At 45.6% G+C, this 21,225-nt stretch overlaps 1 protein-coding gene across 7 annotated transcripts in view; it reads left to right on the forward strand.

The window, feature by feature from the left end:
• DSN1 (DSN1 component of MIS12 kinetochore complex) overlaps positions 1–21,225 on the forward strand; it is a 261,660-nt gene that overhangs the window by 193,701 nt on the left and 46,734 nt on the right. For all 7 annotated transcript variants that reach the window (XM_085654255.1, XM_085654258.1, XM_085654262.1 and 4 more), the window contains one exon: positions 9,764–9,851. In XM_085654255.1, the coding sequence (XP_085510381.1) occupies positions 9,764–9,851 (88 nt within the window). The remainder of the gene's footprint in view (positions 1–9,763; positions 9,852–21,225) is intronic.

Raw genomic sequence — 21,225 nt, forward strand, 5'->3', positions numbered from 1 at the left:
GACAACTTTCAGGCTCTGGCTCTTCTTCCCTCCCACGCTCAGGCGACCATGGGGGGGGAAAAATCTCTTTATATATCCAGAATTTGCTAAATATAACAACAGATCAATGGGAGCTCAACATTATTCAGTTTGGCCATACTTTAGTTTATTCAAATTCCACCATCCACTCCACCTCGCTTACAAACGACAAAGTATCTACACCTCCTGCGGCCAGAAGCCCTGTTGATTTGCCAAAAAGAGGCAATACAATCAGTTCTGGCATCCCAGAGAGGGGGAAGGGTTCTACTCCTGTTTCTTTTTGGTACGGAAGGCTTTCTGAAAATGGCGCCCTCTCTGGACTTAACATCTACCTCAAGAAACAGTCCTTCTGCATAGTCTCCTTGCAAGACATACTACTGCTTCTAAATTCAGGAGATTTCATGGCTGCTCTAGACCTACAGGACGCTTACTTCCATGTTCCCGTTCATCCACCGCACAGAAGGTATCTTCACTTCACTGTAACCAGGAGCCACTACCAAGTCAAGGTCCTGCCATTCGGCCTAAGATCGGCGCCAAGGATATTTACAAAGTGTCTGGGCCCGGTGGCGACTTTCCTCAGAAGGCAGCATCACCAATTCTTTCCTTACTTGGACAATTGGCTAATCAAAGCACCCTCTATTTTGGCAGCCAGGATGTCCACGGTGGCTTGCACAAGTCTGTTCGAAAGTGTAGGCCTTACCTTAAACAAGGAGAAATGAAGCCTTCACCCCTCCAAAAGCATTACCTTTCTGGGAGCTATATTGGACACGACTCTGAATAAAGCCTTTCCATTGCTCGAAAGACCAACCAAACTGATATCTATGGCTCAACTCTTCCAAAGAAAAAAGTTACTTTCAGTTTGCCGTTACAAGTCTCTCCTAGGGTCAATGTAATCTTGCATTCCCCTCATTCCCTTCTGCTGCCTGAGGATGCGTACCCTTCAGGAACAAATAGACTTACAATGGCGTCAAGTGTATAGTTCTTTCGAGGAGATCATCAGAGTAACTTAGACTATGGTTCAAGCCATCTCTGGGTGGACCCAGCAGAAAAACATTTCAAAAGGTCTGTCTTTTCTGGCATCCCCAGCTCTCGAGTAATAACCACAGAAACATCTCTAGATGGATCGGGAGTGTTCCTGCAAGACCTTCAAATCAGTGGCCGTTGGCAGCAACATCCTCACCTTCTCCACATCAATTTGCTGGATCTAAGAGCAATTTGTTTAGCCTTACAAGCATTCCAACCAAGAATACGGAACTCATCGGTTCTCATCAAGACGGACAATACAACGGTGATGCATTATGTCAACAAGCAAGGGGGCACAAGGTCTCCTCTATTGTTGCTGGAAGCTCAATGCATCTGGGAGTAGGCGATCCAGAATGGAGTTTCACTAAGGGCAGAACACCTTCCGGGTATTCTCGACGCGACCGTGGATACACTAAGCATGCTCAAGTTTGTATGTCACGAATGGGAACTGCACCAGGGAACACTGGACAACATCTTTCGGGACTGGGGCAAACCAACCGTAGACCTGTTCGTGACTCTGGAAAACAGGAAATGCCGGTACTTTGCAAGTTGGCATCACCATCCAGGATCCTGGGGGAATGTGTTTTCGATGGCATGGTCAGGCACCATTGCCTACGCTTTTCCTCCCATTCCCCTCTTGCCAAGGCATCTCATGAAGATGTAGGCAGAGCCTTGCAGGATGATCCTCATAGCCCCATACTGGCCACACCACTATTGATACACAACTCCTTTTTTAGGTCTCGCCTAGCTATTGCGTAGCAATCGCTATGCGAGACTCTAGTAAGGGGCTCCCAAATGTGGATTGCATGGCGAGCACGCGCACAATCACGTGCATCGTGCCGCCATGCAATCCACTTTTGGGGAAGCGCTTCAGCCCACTGGCGCGTGCACTGGCGACGGGCGTGCGGTTACGCGCACAATGACGAGCAGAGGCGCCATATGGCTTTCCTCTCTCGTCATGGTGCGCGCACATCGCACACCACTCGCCAGCCAGCCTACTTTCACTTTTGCGCCTCAGTCTTGTTCTGTCTTCGCATAGGCAGGAAGCTTCTGTTTATGGCCATCACCAAGCGTAAACTTCCTTTATCAAACACCAGAGGTTTTCTGCCCCGGCTCAGCAATGATTCAAAGTTCGATGCCATTCTGAAAGGGGTTTGTCTGAACATCATAAAGCTGTGTCACTGGATGCTTGCGTCTTCAAAAGGAAATGCTTCTCGTTGCTTTTTTCGCATGTTCAGCTGCTCAGTTTCTATAAGGTGTGAGGGGATATATTGCCATTGTCCATGCTTAACTGGTGATTCCTGTACAACAGCTATGGTCGTGTCTCAGGGTCATATTGGGAGACTAGCTAATTTGGGAGTCCAGAAAGGACAGCCAAGGAGCAAGTACATGTGTGGCATTTGGTACTGTTCCTGGTATGTGCACCTCTTGTGCGACTCTGGTATTTCATCTCTGTTACTGCTTTTCTGATAAGTGGGTCCCAATTGCCAGGTCCAGTATACTTTCTTCTGTTGAATTCCTGCTCGCTACTATCCTCACAGATGTAGTCATTGGCATAAGGAAGTGAAGGATGTATGAACCATCTATCTGGCCCTGACTGCTTGCTTGCTTGGTTACTATAAATATGTAACAGGTCATATAATTGCTCCTAAATGTACTGGTCCCAAGGAATTGGTGGGTCGTATTCCTGGTTAAGATTCAGGCAGAAATGCGTGTCCTGCGCCCATATTTTCCTTCCCACTGAGCAAAATACTCCAGTTGCAGATAAACTCACTGCTTGTCTTTGCAAGCAGAGTTACCTTCTTTATGGTTGAGTTGACAGGTGTATTTCCGTCTATGGTCTTTTTGAAGAGAATAAGGCACGGAGCACTGGCTGAAGCTTCCTCTTTTTCAGCCTTGAACAGTGTCTACGAATTTAAAATGCTCTGCATGTCCCATTCTGGGCATGAAATGGAAAGGTGATGGAAGACGCCCCTTCTTTCCGTTCAGAAAGAAGAGTAATTCTTGCACAACAAACCCTCCAGGTGAACCCTTTCATGATGGGGATTAAGTGCTCAGCAAGCAGCAATACATGGTACACAATGTCCCATCCCACACAAGCCCGGCCACATTTCTTATACCAAAACTCACCCCTCTTGGATGGGTGGGAGTCGGCTGGTGCACATCTAACAGGAATTTGTATCCTCATAGGTGGTTTCTTGGGTTCTCCACATATCCCAATGCGGCGCTTAATGGTGTTCCTTCTCCACCTTTCCTGTGTTGTGGGTACCCAGAATTACTGACATCAACTTAAAACAAGCATTGGCATAGCCAATAGGTCTCGCCTTTGGGACCTTATAAGTGTTTAGCCATGCAACAGTTGCATAACTAAGGTCCCAAAAGCGAGACCTATTGGCTATGCCAATGCTGGTCTCTTGTAGGCAGCCAATTCTCTTGGATCCTATCCCATCGCTGTTGGCGATGTCCCGGGGTCAAGTACTGCAACCGGATCCCAAATAGCTTTGATTAGCTGCATGGCTCCTGAACACAGAGTTCAATCATTTGAACCTTTCCACTGAATGTGAGGATATTCTTTCTCATGCCCGGGCACAGAGCATAAACAAAAAATATTGAATTAAATGGAAGCGTTTTTGTCTCTGGTGCCAGGAATTGGGCGTTCATCCTTTCTCCTCGGCTCATGAGACCCTTCCTGACATCCTTTCACTGGCAAAGTCTGGTCTGGCTCATGCATCTATTAAGGTCCATCTCGCAGCTATTTCACATTTTAGAAGAACCTTTCAGGCCCTTCTTTATGGTCCGCAAGAATCATCAAACAATTCATGCTGGACTTTTTAGGGTTTTTCCACCTGTCAAGCCTCCCCCACCACTCTGGCACTGTAACGTGGTCCTGTCTCAACTCATGAAACATCCCTTCGAACCTATCCATAAGGCGGAGATGAAATTTCTTTCATTGAAAGTGGCTCTACTTCTGGCTCTGACATCTGCTAGAAGAGCTGGTGAAATGTAGGCTCTCACTATCCAGGAGCCCTTTCTTCAATTCAGGGATGACTGATTAATGTTACGTACCAACCCCAAGTTCATCCTTAAAGTTCCTTCAGACTTTCATTTAAATGATCCACTGGTTCTAAAAACTTTTTTCCCGCAACTTACAACACCGGCAGAAAGAGCTCTTCATTCCCTAGATATTCACCGCTGTCTAAAATTCTAACTCCAGAGGACTAAAACCTTCAGAAAATCACCCCAACTCTTTGTGGCATATAGTGCCGCTCGTAAGGGCCGTCCTGTCTCTAAACGAGGCATTACACGTTTGATTTCTAGTACCAACTAGTACTGTCATCAGGCCGCAGGAAAAAGCCCCTCCAGGGGAGGGCCCATGCACATTCTAATAGAGCAGTCTCTACCTCGACAGCCTTGTTTGCCGGTGTCCCAATACAGGAGATCTACATGGCGGCAACCTGGAAGAGTATCCACACCTTTACCAGGCACTACTGCTTGGACTCCTCGGTTCGCATGGACACTGCAGTGTGGGCCAGGCAGTACTGACGAACCTCAGACCTGTGTCACTCCTCCAGGAATCCATCCGCAGCTTGGATAGGTTCGGTTACCCCTAGCGCTTTCCACCGTCTCCTGTGATTCTGCTTGTAGACATAACTTTTCCTTCACTTGCTGCTCTATCGGTCCCCCTCGGCCCCTAACGGGTCGCTGTGCTACTCTCTGCGATGAGGGCCGTAGAAGTCTTGCAACTGATTCCGTAGTGCTGGGGGGCTGCTGCTAGGATGGCCTCTCCCAGTACCAGGTCACTCCGTAATTGCGGCGCACCCACCTAGGTCAAACTTGCCGCGTCCACTCGACCCCGCGCCTTTTTCAGAGGCCCTGCCCGATCCGGAGTGTATGGCGCCGCTCAGTGTTGCCAAAGTTTGATGTTAAGTGTTGTATATGGAGTGATCAGGCAGAGGGCCTCCACCGCAAACTTTCATGAGCGCAGCCAGTACATCGCTTCATCTCCCTTTATTTTTGTACCCCCTCACCTTATCCGAGACCTGTTCAGAAATCTTCTTGGTGCCGCTGTATCCCACGTCTGACGCGGTTCGTGCCCTGGGGTAGTCTGCTATCTTTCCTCTGTGCCCTCAATCACTGTTAGGATGGCCCAGCAGGGGTCTCTCCTTCCTCTGCACACCGCCGAGGCGCTGCGCCGTCTGTAATGAGGGTCCTGGTCGAGCGCGCCAATGCAGGTGTCCGGTCGTAGCTATCTTTGCTGGGTCCCAAGAATTTGGGTCCGGCGATCCGATCGTCTCCGGAGTGAGTTAGTAAGCCAAGGCCTCCCGGCCGCCGAGTCAAGGGAGTAGCACAGCTTCCATGCGGCGCAGCCGATCACACGAGTCCGGCTTACAAGCAGTTTTAGGCCTCGGTGTGGGATGCAGGGTTTCTGAACTCCCAGAGACGGCAAAACCGCCAGCGACCACCTCTCCAGCTGCTCGTCGTCTTGGGCTGCGATCTCTGCCGGTGAATTTGGAGTCGTTAGTCGGATTAATTATCGGCGGGCATTAAAGACGAGCGGAGCTACTCTAACCCGCGTCCATCTATGCCGATGCGTAGCCACGCCCCCTATTAGATACATTGTTAAGTATGAGTTATGTACTTTCTCCTGTTGCATTTTAAGGAAATAAAAATTACAAACTTGTCTTCCTCTTTTACATTTTGTTTTGTATTTTTTATTCAAGGACAATTACAACAAAATGTGCTGCTAGCTACTCTGATTCAAGCATGTGAATCTATGAAAGTTCCAATACTGGAGTAAAAAAATAAGTTACTTACCTGTAACTATAGTTCTCCGTTATTGGAATCTTTCATAGCTTCACATGATTCTAAGTCCTCCCTCTCAGCTATAAATAAGGTAACTAATGAGGATTTAATCCCCATGACATCCTTGTTATTAATACGGTCCGGGGAGTTGAATAGCTCTGGTCTGCCTACTATTGCCAATGTCCGTTTAACGTATGCCAGCCAGGGGATTCTGTGGGCTCTGTCCAGGGCAAGGCAATCTTTAAGTATCCGGTGGGTTAAGGAAATTTCCTTGTTGAGCCAGGTTTTTAGCCAACAAATAACGGGGGCCACTTTAATTAGGTCTGCAACATACCCCACACCCAGCTCTGAATGTATCGTAAAGGTGGGTGTGGACTGAGGGACGGACAACAAAGATCTTAAAAACATGTTCTCCACCCTCTGGATGGTATCAGTATTGGTATAGCCCCAAATGGCAGAACCATAGGCGGCTATGGCCAAAGATTTGGCTTTATAGACCTTTAAAATAGCCTCCATTGGGCGAGCTCCCAACCGTTTGGCAAAACCGAGTATAGCTGCGGCCGATCTTGCCACAGAATTGCCTTTTAGTTTTTGTTGCGGACCCCATGTTCCTTTCTCATCAAAGATAACCCCCAAATAAGTAAAGATGGGGACCCTTTTTATCTCATGATCTAGGCAAAAAAATGATTTGGATTTCTTTTTCCTGCTGGCCTGACCAGTAATCATGACCTGAGACTTTTGGGTGTTAATTTTCAGATCTAATGAGGTCATGAAATCGCCAAATGAGGCCAATAGTCTATCGAGGGCCACACCTGAGCGAGCCAGAAGAACGGCGTCGTCAGCGTACAGGAGAACTGGGATCTTAGTCTCTCCTGAACGCGGTACGTCCGCCGTTGAGTTGGCCAAAGCTGGGTCCAGGTGCATTTATATATAGTGTAAAAAGGAGGGGTGCCAAAATGCACCCCTGCCTAACACCCCTCTCTGACTTAAAGCAGCTGGTGCACCTTCCTCCTTGGGTAACTCTCACCGAGGCTGATAAACCACAATGCAGGTCCGCCAAGAAGCCAACCAGAGGGGTATCAGCCCCCATATCCAGTAGGATTCTCCACAGCTTTGACCTATTAACCAGGTCAAAAGCTGAGGAGAGGTCCATGAAAGCCATATACAGGGACCCCTCCTTCGCGATTGTATATTTACAGATAAGTAGGTGAAGGTTTAGACATTGATCCAGCGTGCTCCTGTTGGCCCTAAAGCCATACTGGGCATTAGATAGTATGCCGCTACCCTCGAGCCACGTGGTCAGCCTGCCCAAGATGACTCTGCCTAGGATTTTAACGGCCGAGTCAATTAAAGAAATCGGCCTATAGAAGGCCGGGTCACCCCTCTGACCTTTTTTAAAAATTGGAATGATAATGGACTTGGCCCAGGACTCAGGGATGATCTTGTCTCTAGCGGCGTTAAAAACATTAGTCAGTATTTTGGCCCAAAATTTGGGGGCGGACTTGTATAGGTCTGCCGGGACACCGTCTGGACCCGGAGCCTTGTTTTTAGTTGTCTCGTTAATGGCTTTTTCCACATCCTCCTCCCTAAAGGCCAAGACTAAACCAACCTGGTTAAAAGATAACATCACATCTGAGTGCCCATTTGAGTGCTGACTGTAAATGTTTTCAAAATGAGCTAGCCACCGCTCGTCTGGAATACTGCATTCCATGGCCAGATTCTCGCTACCGGAAAAGTATGGGTGATTAATCACTCCCCAAAATTTGGAACTATCCCGCAAAATTTCGACTGACTGTAAATCATTCCAAGCATCTTCCTTGATCTCATTTTTGCGAGCTGTGATGGCCTGTTTATATTGTTTCCTCAAGGATACTATTAGTGATCTGTTTCTAGGTGTTTCTTTTAATGCCTTTAAGAGGGCAGAGTGAGCCTTAGTGCAATTTGTGTCAAACCATTTTTTGCCTATTTGGCCGCCTGAGTTGGTTTTTACCAAAAGGGCATTATTTACTTGTAGGCAAATGGTGTTAAAGGCCTCAACTATCCTTGAGTTGGCATTGGCATGATCTAGACATATGCCCACCTCCATTTCAACCTTGGTCAGGACCTCTAGTAGGAAAGTGACCGGGGTCACTTTGGCCCATTTCAATCTCCTACCCTGGTCTTTTAAAAAAAGATCTGTAGCTCCTGAAATTTGTATATCTTTAAAAATCAGTGTCCCTCCCGGAACTGCCTCTACTATCACGGGATTATGGTCACTGAAAACAGAGTCTTCTACCCTGTAGTTTAAAACCGAAGACGAAATCAAAGAAGATAAAAATATGTAATCAATGACTGATCCTGAATCTTTTCCTTTAAATGTAAAAGTCCTCTGCCCTTCCATGCAACAACCGGATTCAGAGAGGTTTGAGGAGGCCAGAAGGCTCTCCAAAGCCTCGCCTTGTTTGGTATGTTCGAAGTGTGTGGGTGATGAATAGGGAAATCCCCCTTTGTCCTCCACAACACACTCCAAACTGCATGGATGGATGTCGAAGTCACCCATCAGGATGACCTCGGGACTATTGTGTGACGCTCTGAATTTATCCAAAACCTCCCCTAGAGATTCTAGATGCTGGTTTGGACTGACACTATCAGGTGAATTATAAAAATTAATAAGTAGCAAAGTGGGAGAATTTACAACCGCTAGTTCTACGACTAGACCGTTTTGGGAGCCTAATTCTAACTGAGTTGCAGATCCTTTCAGATTCAATGAAACTAAAAGTGCAAGGCTCGCCCTGCCCGCCAGACTAGGTGTAGCTGGGATATAAAAATGGGCATAACCATCCAGAGAAAAACTGTTCGATATATCCCAGGTTTCTTGTAGTGCTATAATATCATGGGATATAACATAGCCAGCCCATATCTCATCCTGACTTTTAGATCTGATACCCGCGATATTCCAGCTTAAAATTTTACATGTAGTCTTCGTACATGGCTTATGCGCGGTTATGTCAAAAGGTTGATGTTGACAAGTCTGTGCTGCAGGGTTCAATCTGCTGCTGTTAGGTACACTGGGTAGGCCTGCTCCAGTCCACAATTCTGCCCCATATACTATGGCATTATCGCAAAGTTATATGTGCCAATCAGGTTTTAAGTCAATTTTGACATGTTTTAGCAGTTAGAGCACACACTCTGTGCACTGGATAGCAGTGTCCCAGTATTAGAGATCAAGGTTACCAGCAGATGAGGTCCCAGAAAGAAAGAAAAGCAGGGGGTGACAACCTAAACAAGGATCACTTTGCAACACAAAGCTTAGGTGTGACAGTAGTTCAGTTCATCCACACTACTTAAGAAACAGAAGTGTCTCAAGGTCAAATGCAAATAGCCTTCAAAACTAAACTCACTGTACATAAAGTTATCACTATGGTACCCTAGAGGCTCTCCAAGTCAACATGCCCACCTGAAGTGTCTATCATAGGTCGAGGTACACATCAGTCGCATATTTTCAGGACATGCATGCAATGAATTGCAATTTAACTAATTTTAATATTGGGTATACTGAGTTGAGATCATGCTCACCGTGACCTATGTTTTACACCCTCATCTCAATATGTTTTAATCTGGAAATAATGATTGTACAAGTTAACACAGTTCTTTAATAATAAAAGGCCCCTGATTGTTCCCACATTTATTGCAGATGACCACATTTGCCACTTAACAAGTTTATAACTTGATCTGTCTACCTGGCAATTTAGTTTAAGTGTGCAATGTATGGTTTCGATTTGGATTTAGGAGAAGACCCTACGCACTGTAGTTTGTCATATTAGGGGTGGAGGTCACTTTCAAAGCACTTTTGATCAGTTAAGTGTAGGTACTGCCTAGAAAATGTATATGATGCACATATTTACGATTTCTAAAGCAATGCACTGTATTCTCTCTGTAGATTGATGAGCTACAACAGGCTGTCTCCATAGTGCACTCGTTTATGGAAGACAATTCCCAGTATTTAAAGAGCATTTCGGCAGAACTTGGTAAGGGACACCTACCTGTTACTTTTCAATTAAATTCATAATAAGACTAGACAAATTTAGATAAGCAAAGTATGTGTCTGTCCCAATGACATATTTCTGGATGCCTACAGATCATGCAGAGCTGCATCACAACAAAAAATAGTCCATTTTTTTCTGATGAATAGTTTGCCAACGGTTTTGAAAATCAGATAAATTAATGTTTGTCATGTTTGAATACAGAATTTCAAATAAGGTGTTCAAAATTGGTGGGAAAGTGTATTTTATATTTATTATAAAAACAAATCAATGTTTGTCATGTTTGAGTACAGAATTTCAAATAAGGTGTTCAAAATTGGTGGGAAAGTGTATTTTATATTTATTATAAAACGTAGGAAAAGATCATTCCAGTAGATCTTCCAGTTTACTTATTGACACATGACAGTGCATCTCTGCCATAGCTAAAGACCTACAGACTCTTATGGTCACAAAGATGGTAAACGGGCCTATACATAGTATAGCATACTTATGTGCTCACCCTCTCTGCCCATTCATATCCTGAAGAGGTAAAATAGGTAGGGGTTGAGTAAGAGCCTCAGAATCCTTTTTAACATGTGCACTACAAGCATTGATTGTTTAATCACATGTAGCAAAGTAGTATTATGACTATGGACTCGAAGCAGGCACACTTTGGCAAGTGTGTTTTGTGTTCCAATGTCGCATACAAATTTTTCAGACTTAAAGCAGGTGTGGGTTTTACTTGGGAAATGCAATATCACAGATCAAAAAAATATTCTAGCTGCTTCAGACAGTAGATCTAATTAGGAAATAAAAAGAGTTATAGTGGATTTTAATACTTTGATTTTCACCACCACTAACCTGCCCTAACCCAGCTTCATGATCTTGGCTGGTTTCCAAAGGGCATTGGAATGAGGCTTGTATCAGTGAAACTGAAGGTAGCCTTTTGATGGAGCTTCTTAATTAAAATAAAAGTTACTACACAGATAACATGGAAGTCCTTTCTGATTTACATTTTGGAAATACGTTCAAAAACAGGCCTTTATAGTACTGGGATTACCAATCTCATCTCTGGGCCAAGATGATCTAATGTGCTGCTGACGAAATTGGAATTGTACACTGGAATAAACATGTCCGGTCCTGCTAATCGAACCAATTTAATCAAAGTACACAAAGAAGATGGTTCTCGTTATAATTCACAGAATTACTGCATACAATGTGTTGATAAAATAGCAATTCTTCTCTTTCAGCTTCTGTATAATTTGTGCTTTCTTCACTTGGACAAAAAATTCCTCCAGAAGCTGGAGGTATAGTGGAATAAATACATAAGCCCTCATTATTACGGCATTGGTAATTCCAATTAGGTAATTTCACACACCGAAATACTGATACAGTTGGGATCAGTAATTCCAGGATAGAAAGTCACCAGGCCATCACAAATTCTTAACTTGTAAATGGATAATAAATTCCAGAATGTATGCTTTCGCTAAGATTCTGTCAGGGTTTTCCATCATTTCAGGCCTTTTTTCACCTACACATTTTCCCAGGCTTTTCCTGGTGAAATTTTGATTTTGCCAGGGTTTTCATGGTGAGATGTCTAGAAGGAAAAAAACATGAGTAATGTTTTGCCCACACAACTCATAATCCTGATTCACCAGATAATGCCTGCTACTGGTCATATTGAATGTAGCCAGTAATATTAATGACGCCCATTGTTGTGTTACACAAAGTAATTATTAATTCATGACTTTTTAGTGGCCTTTATGGTGCGTTTGAAAAAGAAAATTGTAATGACTAAAAAGGAATGTTCATCTCTCACTCAGACTATGCCAAGGACAGTTTCTGGCCAGGTCATCAAAAAGACCTGGGGCGCGGTGATGACTGTCTTCTGACCCCCGTATTGTAGTTTGGGCGGTTGGACCGCCATTGCCCCGCAGCAGCCGCCAGGAAACCCCCATACTATGGCGGTGTTGTGGCGGTCAGGAGGCCACAATATGCTTGGTGGAACTGCAGCGATCCCGCCAAGCATATTACAAGTTTCATCTCCGCCATGGTTTTCATGGTGGTTCCTCTTCCATGAAAACCGTGACATAGAGAAAACCAAGGAGGCCCCCTTGTGCCTCTGCGCCATGGGGTGCATGCAGGGGGCACAGCATGTGCCCCCTGTGTGCATGCCCCCCAGTTCCGTTCACGCCATGGACTCTTCAGTCCATGCCGTGTGGGAACTCTTTTTGGCGTTCCCATTGTGGTGCCCATTTTCAGGGCTCCGCCATGTGAACGTAAGTAAAAAAGCCAGTCAGACCGGAGAATCACTCGTAACCTGGCGGGCGATCCGACCATGGGTTTAGCAGTGCTGCGGACCCGGCACCGCACCGCCAAACTCGTAATCAGGCCCATAGACATTATTGAAGATCGTCTGTTTAATGTGAGCTATTTAACATGTTCTTTGGAATGGGAATGCTTGCCTCCAAGAAAGGAAAAAAAATACCATACAATTCTTTTAAGCTATGGACAAAGCATGCATACTACAGCTCCCACCATTCTCATCAATGAACCATTCTTTGTAAGTAATTACGAGTGGAAGTTGCTGTGACAAGGGAACTGAGGCAAAGTTGTTTGGCCCTCTTCTTGGCTGTCTTTGACAGAAATAACTGTCAACAGAACTTTCAACTACATTTTCAATTATCTGCAAGAAATATAGTACCACTATGGGCATACTTATTTATTTTGTTTCCTACGACCAGTGATTGTTTACGGGTTCTGGTGTGTGCCCTGCTACCTGATTCATGTTTCGCCCGCTTCCGTATACAGCACATGAATCATTTTAAGTTCACTATTGCTATTTGTTTTGTGTTTCTTTTTGTCCTTCATTCCCTTGTTCATTCATGCTTGCTGTTTCCTCTCATACTGATTGATCTTTCATCGTCTCCTCCCCTGTTCAGCATTGCCACACTCTTTGCAGAGATACTAATTATTCACACACAAATCATTTTCCCCTATTGCTTTCACTATTTTAACTGTTAGAAATGGGGGTCTCTAGTTGGCAGAGGTATGTACCTTTCTCCAAATAAGGGACCCTTGCTTCTAGTCAGGGTAAGGGGGATACACACTTTAGATAACCCCTACTCACCCTCTGGGTAACTTGGCACGAGCAGACCCTTATCCCAAAGGCAATGTGTAAAGTATTTGTACTCAAAACACACAGTAATACAGTGATAACACCACAAATGGACACCACACCAGTTTAGAAAAATAAAGTATCTTTATCTAAACTCAACAAGACCAAAACAACAAATACCCAACATACAAGTATTAAGAATATGACTTTCAAAGGTTTCAAACAACTTAGTCCATAGAAACCTATAGATGCGTGATTTCTCTCAAAGTACTTGTAGTTGTGACAAAATTCACAAGGCCAAATAGCCGCAGAGATGGGAAGCGTTGATAAACAAAGATGCGTCAGTTCCTGAAACCCTGGGGAGGCAATGCAATAGTTCTTCTGCACGCAGGAGAAGTGAGGCGTCGAATCCGGTCTCTAGGGGGAAGTGATGTGTTGATTCCAAGACTGTTCTGGCCCGCGGATGATGCGTCAGAAAAACTTGCTACACAGGTACGATGCCTGGAAATCCGGGATGCGTCGGCGATCGATTGCGGCGGCGTCGAGCAACGCTGTTTTCGTTTCTTCAGCCGCGATTCCACGATGTGCCTGTTCTTGCAGTGGCGACAGGCGCTGCGTCAGTTTCGGCAGCGGCGCGGCAATGCTTGGAGATTCTTCTCGCACCGCGGTGCTGCATCAGGAAAACTGCCCAAGAAGTGCGATGCGTTGATTTTCTTGTAGTTGCGTTGCTTTTCCAGCTCCCATCAGGAGGCACAACCTCCAGAGTCCCAACACAGTCACAGGAACCTCCTGGCAGGTCAGCAAGGAAGTTCAGGGGAGCTGGGGGTGAAGTCTTTGTGTCCTTGAGACTTCAGAACAGGAGGAAAGATCTACTCAAGCCCTTGTAGATCTTCCTCAAGCAGGGGTACACAGCACACAGCAAAGTCCTTCTCCTTCCTTTGGCAGAAACAGCTGCTGCAGGCCAAACCCAGACATCATACAGCAAAGGGGCAGTACTCCTCCTCAAAGGTTTCTCTTGATTCCAGAAGTCGTCGAAAGTTCAGGGGTTTTAGGTCTAATACTTTTACCCCAAAATGTCTGTGTTCTCTTTGTGTAAGGGTTTCTGAGACCAGTTCAAACCAGTTCTGTCCTCGCTGGTGCAGTATGACCACAGCGGGTGGAGACAGCATTGTGCAAGAGAGACAAGCCCTATTCAGGTGCAAAGAAATCTCTCCCCACTTCTCTAAATTCTGCCAATCCCCATTCAGCTCAGGTCTGAGTCATCCAGGAAGGGTCAGGCACACCTCAATCCCCTCAGTGCCTGTCTACAGTGAATGCACATCCCCAGCCACTCCAAAACCAGACAGTAAATACACAAATAGGCAGAGACACACATAATGGTTAAACAAGAAAATGCCTACTTTCTAAAAGTGGCATTTTGAAACACACAATTTAAAAAACATCTTTACTAAAAGATCTGTTATTAAATTCTGAGTTCAGAGAGACTAAACTTTATTTCTCTTTCTTGTCCCAATGGGAATTATTGCTTCTAAGATGTTACAAAGCATTTCCCATTCTATCCTATGGGCAAGATGGCCTTTCAATGGTGAAAAACGAAATTGGCAGTATTTCACGATCAGGCCATGTCACACACACCAGCACATGTCCTACCTTTCACATATACTGCACCCTGCCCAGGGTGGTACCTTGGGCCTACCATAGGGGTGCCTTACATGTAAGAAAAGGGAAGGTTAGGGCCTGGCAAGTGGGTGCACTTGCCAAGTCGACATGGCAGTTAACAACTGCACACAGACACTGCAGTGGCAGGTCTGAGTTACCATTGGCCCTACATAGGAGGAAGTTGAATCTTTAACAACAGTTATGCAGAGGGAGGTGGAGGCATTGAATTTGACTTTAACTTCTGTAGAACTGAAGTTTAGCCTTCTGTAGGAATTATGGCAGTCCTTCACAGTTTCTGCTGAGCCCTTTGGTTACTTTTAATGAGGCTGTCCTAGAACTTTGAGACACTGCATTGAAGAAACCCTTTTCAGATCCAGTAGTCTGCAGCCGGATTTCCAGGCTGGCTAAACTTACTTTTGTCAGTTGCCAGACCATATGATTAAGCCATTCTCTGACTTGGTGAGCAATGACCTAGATGTGTCAACGAAAAACCCTTGTTTGTGACGTTGTCTCGGTGAGCATCATTTCTCTGTCCATGCGTACGTGCGGCTGTCATTCTGCATCTTCATGCTTAAATGCATTCCATTTAATTTTGGGAAAATGTCTGGACTACATTTATGGACCTGCCATGTGACAGAGAGCGAATATTCCAAAAGAAGTCTGACACCTCCTTGGAAGGTTTCAAGAACAGCAGGGTTACGGCTTGTGCTCTGGGCCTGGCCTTCCGCACAGAAATTCCAGTAGCAGTATCGGACGTTCCACTGTAGTTCTGGGGTTGTACTATCCAAACAAGTACAGTGACTCAGCCAGTCTAAATGCCACATAAATTGTGTCACACACTTCGAGGCAGGTGTGGATCTAGGAGATGTCGCTTGCAGCAGCAGCTTCAGTCCACACTGTCCCCTGTTGCAGCTTCACCTTCCAGTGGGGGGAGAATGTCCCATTTTGTCACTCAATTGAATGTGATCATAATGGCCCGCTGGGTGCTCCAGCTGATCTACTGGGGCCACATTCTTTCTTTCCTTACTGTCCTCCACACAAGATAACCACCATTCCTTCAGAGCCTGTTCGCTAGCTCACGCTTCAGTCCTAGAGACTGACGTCCTTGCCTTACTGGAGAAAGGGCCTAACGAGTAGTGCCTCTGGGAAAGAGGGGCGCAGGATTTTTCTCCCTTCTTGGTACTCAAGAAGGGCAGAGGCCTGATGCCTGTCCTGGCTCACCTCTTCCATCCAGCAGTTCAAGATTTTGTCCCTGAATCGGCTCCTGTGGTCTTTGAATTCTGTAGATTGGTTGGTGTCCCACGATACCAGAATGCCTACTTTCCAATTTTCCATGCCCTCAAGTGCAATTGAGGTTCATGGTGGTGTCCTGAAATTTTCAGCTTGTCCTCTAGTTTGGACTGACAACAGCCCTTCATGTCTTTACAGAGGTACTAGTGATCATGGCAGCTTCACTGCGGACGCAAGTCGGGAGTCCATGTATTTTTGTACTTGGATGACAGGCTCGTGAAGGTGGAGTCCCTAATGATTGTCAAGTAAAATTTCCAGCAGACAGCAGCTGTTCTCCACAGCTTTGGCTTTACCATCAGCGTCCAGAATTATCTCCTTACTTCCACAAAGAGACAGACTTTTATTAGGGCGATACTCAACACAGTCCTTATGAAGGACTTTCCTCCTCTTCAGAGTATCATGAATATTCTGGTGATGATTCCATTATGTCTCGATTTAGGTTCAGATCCTGGTCAGCGGGTCTTGAACTTGATAGGCATCATGGCCTTGAGCATCCTGTTTGTCCCTAGCGCCAGATGGTGGTTCAGAACTCCCACAGTGGTGTCTGGGGCGGCTGTCGATGCAATACCAAAGAAGTCTCTCCGGTCATGTGTGGATCTTCCACTTGGTGCATCAGGATATGCACAGGTGGATGGACCCTTCAACATTGTGACGGGCTCGCCCATTCAGTCCGCTGCAGGGTGAGGCCACTGTGGTCACAGATTCCTCCACACTGAACTGGGGCACTCATCTGAGCAACAGAAGGGTGTTGGCGGATGGTCCATGCCAGAGAAAATGTCAGCACGTAAAAAAATGTGCTTGACCTGTCGCTGGTATGCTTCATTCTGAAGTCCTTCCTTCCATATCTGGGGCCATGTCCAAATTCAATGGGGCAACACCATCTATTATATCAACAGACAAGGGGGTGTGGGGTGCATTCAGTGATTGTCAATCATCCAAAAAGTGGCCCTGCACACCAAATTGACAGTTGATCTTCTCCAGACAGGAGTTTCCATTCATGGACCTCTTTACCACAACCTAGAACAGAAAGTGTTCTTGGTTTTGTGCCACAAATTTCCCTCCGAATGGTTTTCTGAGGGATGCCTTCAGGCCTCCTCTGTGCATCCTAGCTTATCCCACTTCTATCAAAGGTACTCCAGGATGGGCGAGAAGATCAAGCACAACTCATTCTGGTTGCCCTAAACTCAGTAATGTGAATCTTATATACCGATCTGTTGCCACTTAGCACTTGGCAAACCCTTCCTCTCCAATGCAGAGTGAACCTGCTCTATCAGGATAGTCAGGTCCTATTGCCCAAACCCCAAATGCTGCGGCTACATACGTGATGGTTGGGTTTCTCTTTTGTAAATCTCCTGGCTACTCAAGGGCTTCCCCACGCTGGTGAGTGGGTTGCTGAGAAATTGGCCTCTGGTACATTAACAAGGAAACAGCCATGTCTTAAGTTTCTTCCTAAAGGAGAGCTCATTTTCCAGTGCTCTGAGACTGGGTGAGAGATCGTTCCACAACTTCAGTACTAAGTGAGCAAACGATCTTCCTCCCCATCTTATCCTGGTTGTACTGAGGAGATGAAGATGCGTGGATCTTAGGTGTCTAGTTGGAGCATAAGTGGTTACAAACTCTGAGCTTTGCAGGACCCTTGTTATTTATGGCTCTATGAGCAATACAAAGGGATTTCAACTTAATGTTCGCCTCAATTGGGAGCCAGTGCAACTGTTTGAGGGGTTCTCTTGCTGAGACGTAACTAGGAACATTTCAAAGGAGCCTTGCTGCCGCATTTTGTACGGTCTGAAGTCTCTTTATTCCGTATTTGGGTGCGCCAGTATAAAGAGAGTTACCGTAATCCAGGCGGTAAACCATGAGGGATTGAATGACCATTCTCCTTAAATGCTCTGGGATCAGTTCCAGTATCTTCCTGAGCATTCGGAGTAGCTAGAAGCAAATGCCTGACAATTTGTTTGCTTGTGGTCCATTGCTAGCGAACTGTTCAACCAGATTCCCAAGTTTTTTTATCACCGGCTTGGGATCAGGGGGATGGCCCACGTCATCTGGCCTGCTACGCAAGGGTCTGTGTATGGCTTGGTTTCCTAATAACATTAGTTCAGTCTTATCACCATTCAGCTTTAGGTGGTAACTTGCCATCCAGCGGTGCAGATTATCTAGGCAGGGTGCCAATTGTTTATTTCCTAGATTAGGGCCTTCTGTTGGGTGTCATCCACATAGGAGACCGCCGACGGGTCATAATCCTGCACCAAGGTGACAAGCTGGCGTACATAAAAATTGAATAGCGTGGGGCTGCGTGACGATCCCTGAGGGACACCACAAATATTTGGTAAGCTACCTGAGAGGAAATCTTTGTCCATGACTTGGTAGGATCTGTTTTCCAGATTCGAAGTGAGCCAGTCTAATGCTATGTCCTCCATTCCCACCTCCCAAAGTCTGTCTTTTAGGATAACGTGATCCACTGTGTCGAATGCCGCACTTGTATCCAATAATAAGATAGTTGCTGAGCCACCGTTATCTGGTATAGCTTTTAGCTCCTCTGTGACCACCAGAAGAGCTGCCTCTGTGCTATGGTGGCTACGGAAGCCCATCTGAGTGGGATGAAGAATGATAGTTGTTTTCCAGGTAGTTTACTAATGTCCGGTTGACATGTTCCTCTAGTAGTTTTCCTACGAAAGGAAGTAGTGAGATGGGTCGCAGGTTAGCCAGGATTGCTGGATCTGGCTGAGGTTTTTTCCATAGGGATCTAATTACTGCATGCTTCTATTGCTTAGGAACCAAGCCCACAGCTAAGGGAGTGATTAAGTAGTTCTATAAGTGAGAGTAGTATAACCTCTGCCACTTTGGATAGAATATGTGCGAGTGCAGGATCTAAAGGAGATCCAGATTTGGTGCTCTTTATTAGGTTAAGGATTGTCTCTTCGTTAAGCTTGGGGAATTGTGTTCTAGTTGGGGCGGTGGCAGATCCCTGCTCTCGATTTCCTTCATTTGTTCTGATTCGGGATTGATCTGGAATTGATCATAAATATCGGTTTCTTTTTTGTGGAAGAAGGAAGCTATTTCATTGCATCTTTCTTTTGTGGATTGGGGAGGGATATTACTATCAAGTGGAGTGGACAGGGTTTTGACCACTCTGAATAGTTCATTTGGGGAATTCAAAGCTTGAGTAATGTTTTCCTCATAGAATTTGGCCTGCACTTTCTTTATTTCGTTGTGATAGGATCTCATTGAAGCTTTATATTTTATTTTAAGCGCAGGGTCAAATTCCTTTCTCCCAGTTCCATTCTAATTTCTTGCAATGTTTTTTTTTTGTGCAAAGAGAAGGCCGTAGTACCACGGAGCTTGTTTTTTATGAGTTTTCGGACTGGAGTGAATTTTGGGAATGCATGCATCTAGAGACTGGACAATCTAGTTTTCTCATTGTTGATAATCTTCTTCTAGATTACCTACAAATTTAGGAATTGTATCCTTCAGGGCGGTTTCCCAGACCTTGGGATCCAGCATCGACCATCTTCTAATGGTCGTCGTCTGGGTCCTTCCCTTAATATGTTGGGCAGATTTAGGCAATTTATAGAGAATAAGACCGTGATCTGACCAGGGGACAGGGATTACTCTACAAAGTGAGACCAGGGGATCATTGGAGTGATGATTAGAGTCCTTTTGCCTACCTATTGCGGTTGCTGACCCCATCTTTGTGGCCAGCTACTAAATCCCTCTATGTAGGTTGCTGGATTAAATTCGTTCAGTGGTGTGTCTGAAGGCATCAACCCCTTGAAATCTTACGTTTTCAACATCTTATGTTTTACATTGTCCCTTGCTCAACAGAGCTTATTGTTGGCTAAAGTTAAAGCCTGCCTTCATGTGTCTTCCTTATCAGCTTTCCATGTTTAAGTGGCCAGTAGTGGTGTGGTTTCTGAAAGGTTTGTTTTACTTGTTTCCTCCAAAGCAATTTACTTTTCTTCTGTGAGATTTGGGTCTCCTGTTGACTTTATCAATGGCATCTCGATTCAGACTCTGTTTCACTTTTTACTCTAAAAAAACAGTTTGGATGGTGGGAATTACTTCTGCTCTTAGGGTCTGATAACTCAAACCTCTTTCTGTTTGTCCACTCTTCGCAGTTTCCTACCTGGATAAGTTGGTCTTTAGCAACTACTCATCCTTCCTACCCAAGGTGGTATCTGCATTTCATATGGGTCAGTCTGTCACCCTTGCATCTTTCTTCACTTTTTGGCATCCATGCAAGGAGAAATGGGTACATAGATTAGATCCTAGACTTGCAGTGTCTTACTACATTGACTACACGTCAGGATAGATTATTTTTCCTAATAAGTCTTTGCTTTTTAGACCTGTAAACCGAGCCAGCACAATTCGATCAAGGCCTTTTGCAGCAGATTCTTACCATAGAATAATCCCCAGGCGTCAGACTACATCCAGAATTTCTTCCGTGAGCAGTACCCCTGCATGCCGGTAGGTGGTGGTTTCATCTGTGTCAGAAGTGACTTGTGGTGTCTAGACCTCAGTCCAGCACAATGATGTCAGTTCTTTTCTTTCCGCACCAGTCAGCGCAGATGCGGAGTAGAGCTGCCCTTAGCCTTTTTTGACTGACCTTTTTTAAAGACTTACTCTACGGACCAGGAGACAATGTCAGCTAGGAAGGCTGGTTTCAAGCCCTATGGCACCTGCTACCAACAGATGATGGTTACGTGCCCACATTTTGTGTGCCTCGGTTGTTTGAAGTGCGACCACAACACAAGACCTTCTTCAATTGCCATGCACCCCAAGGCCTTGAGGAAGCAGTCCCGCAAGCTCCACACCATTCGACATTGTGCTGCTAATGATCTCAGTCAAGGGGAAGGTCTCCATCTGTCACGGAGCCACACCAGGCACTCGTCGCTGCTGTCAAGGTCGTGCGGAAAATCGGGTAAGTCCCACGGGCATGAGCCCATGCATCTCATATTTGGGTGGCCCATCCCCTTTGGAGTGCCTTTGAGCCCCGTGGGCTTGGGAGGAACATTTACTGGTCTGCCAGTGGGTTCGCCCCCAGCGCCAGTCAGGCAGGTCCCTTTAATCTGATAGTTCCAGAACGGCACCAGTCGAGCCACCTCGATCTTCCCCAGCCCCTGATCTAGTACGAATGCCTCACGGTGGTACCATCCCCATCGTCATTGATTACTCCGACACAGAGCCAGATGGATGTCGTTCAACGTGGGGCAGACTCCCTATGACTGAACCAGTGCCTTATTCGTATGATAAGCCTGGATTGGGGGGTGAATGGGAGGGGTCTGCTGACCTTTATGAATACCAGTTAGAAGA

Source organism: Triturus cristatus, chromosome 4_1 (genome assembly GCF_964204655.1).
Source record: "Triturus cristatus chromosome 4_1, aTriCri1.1, whole genome shotgun sequence".
NCBI classification, from domain to species: domain Eukaryota; kingdom Metazoa; phylum Chordata; class Amphibia; order Caudata; family Salamandridae; genus Triturus; species Triturus cristatus.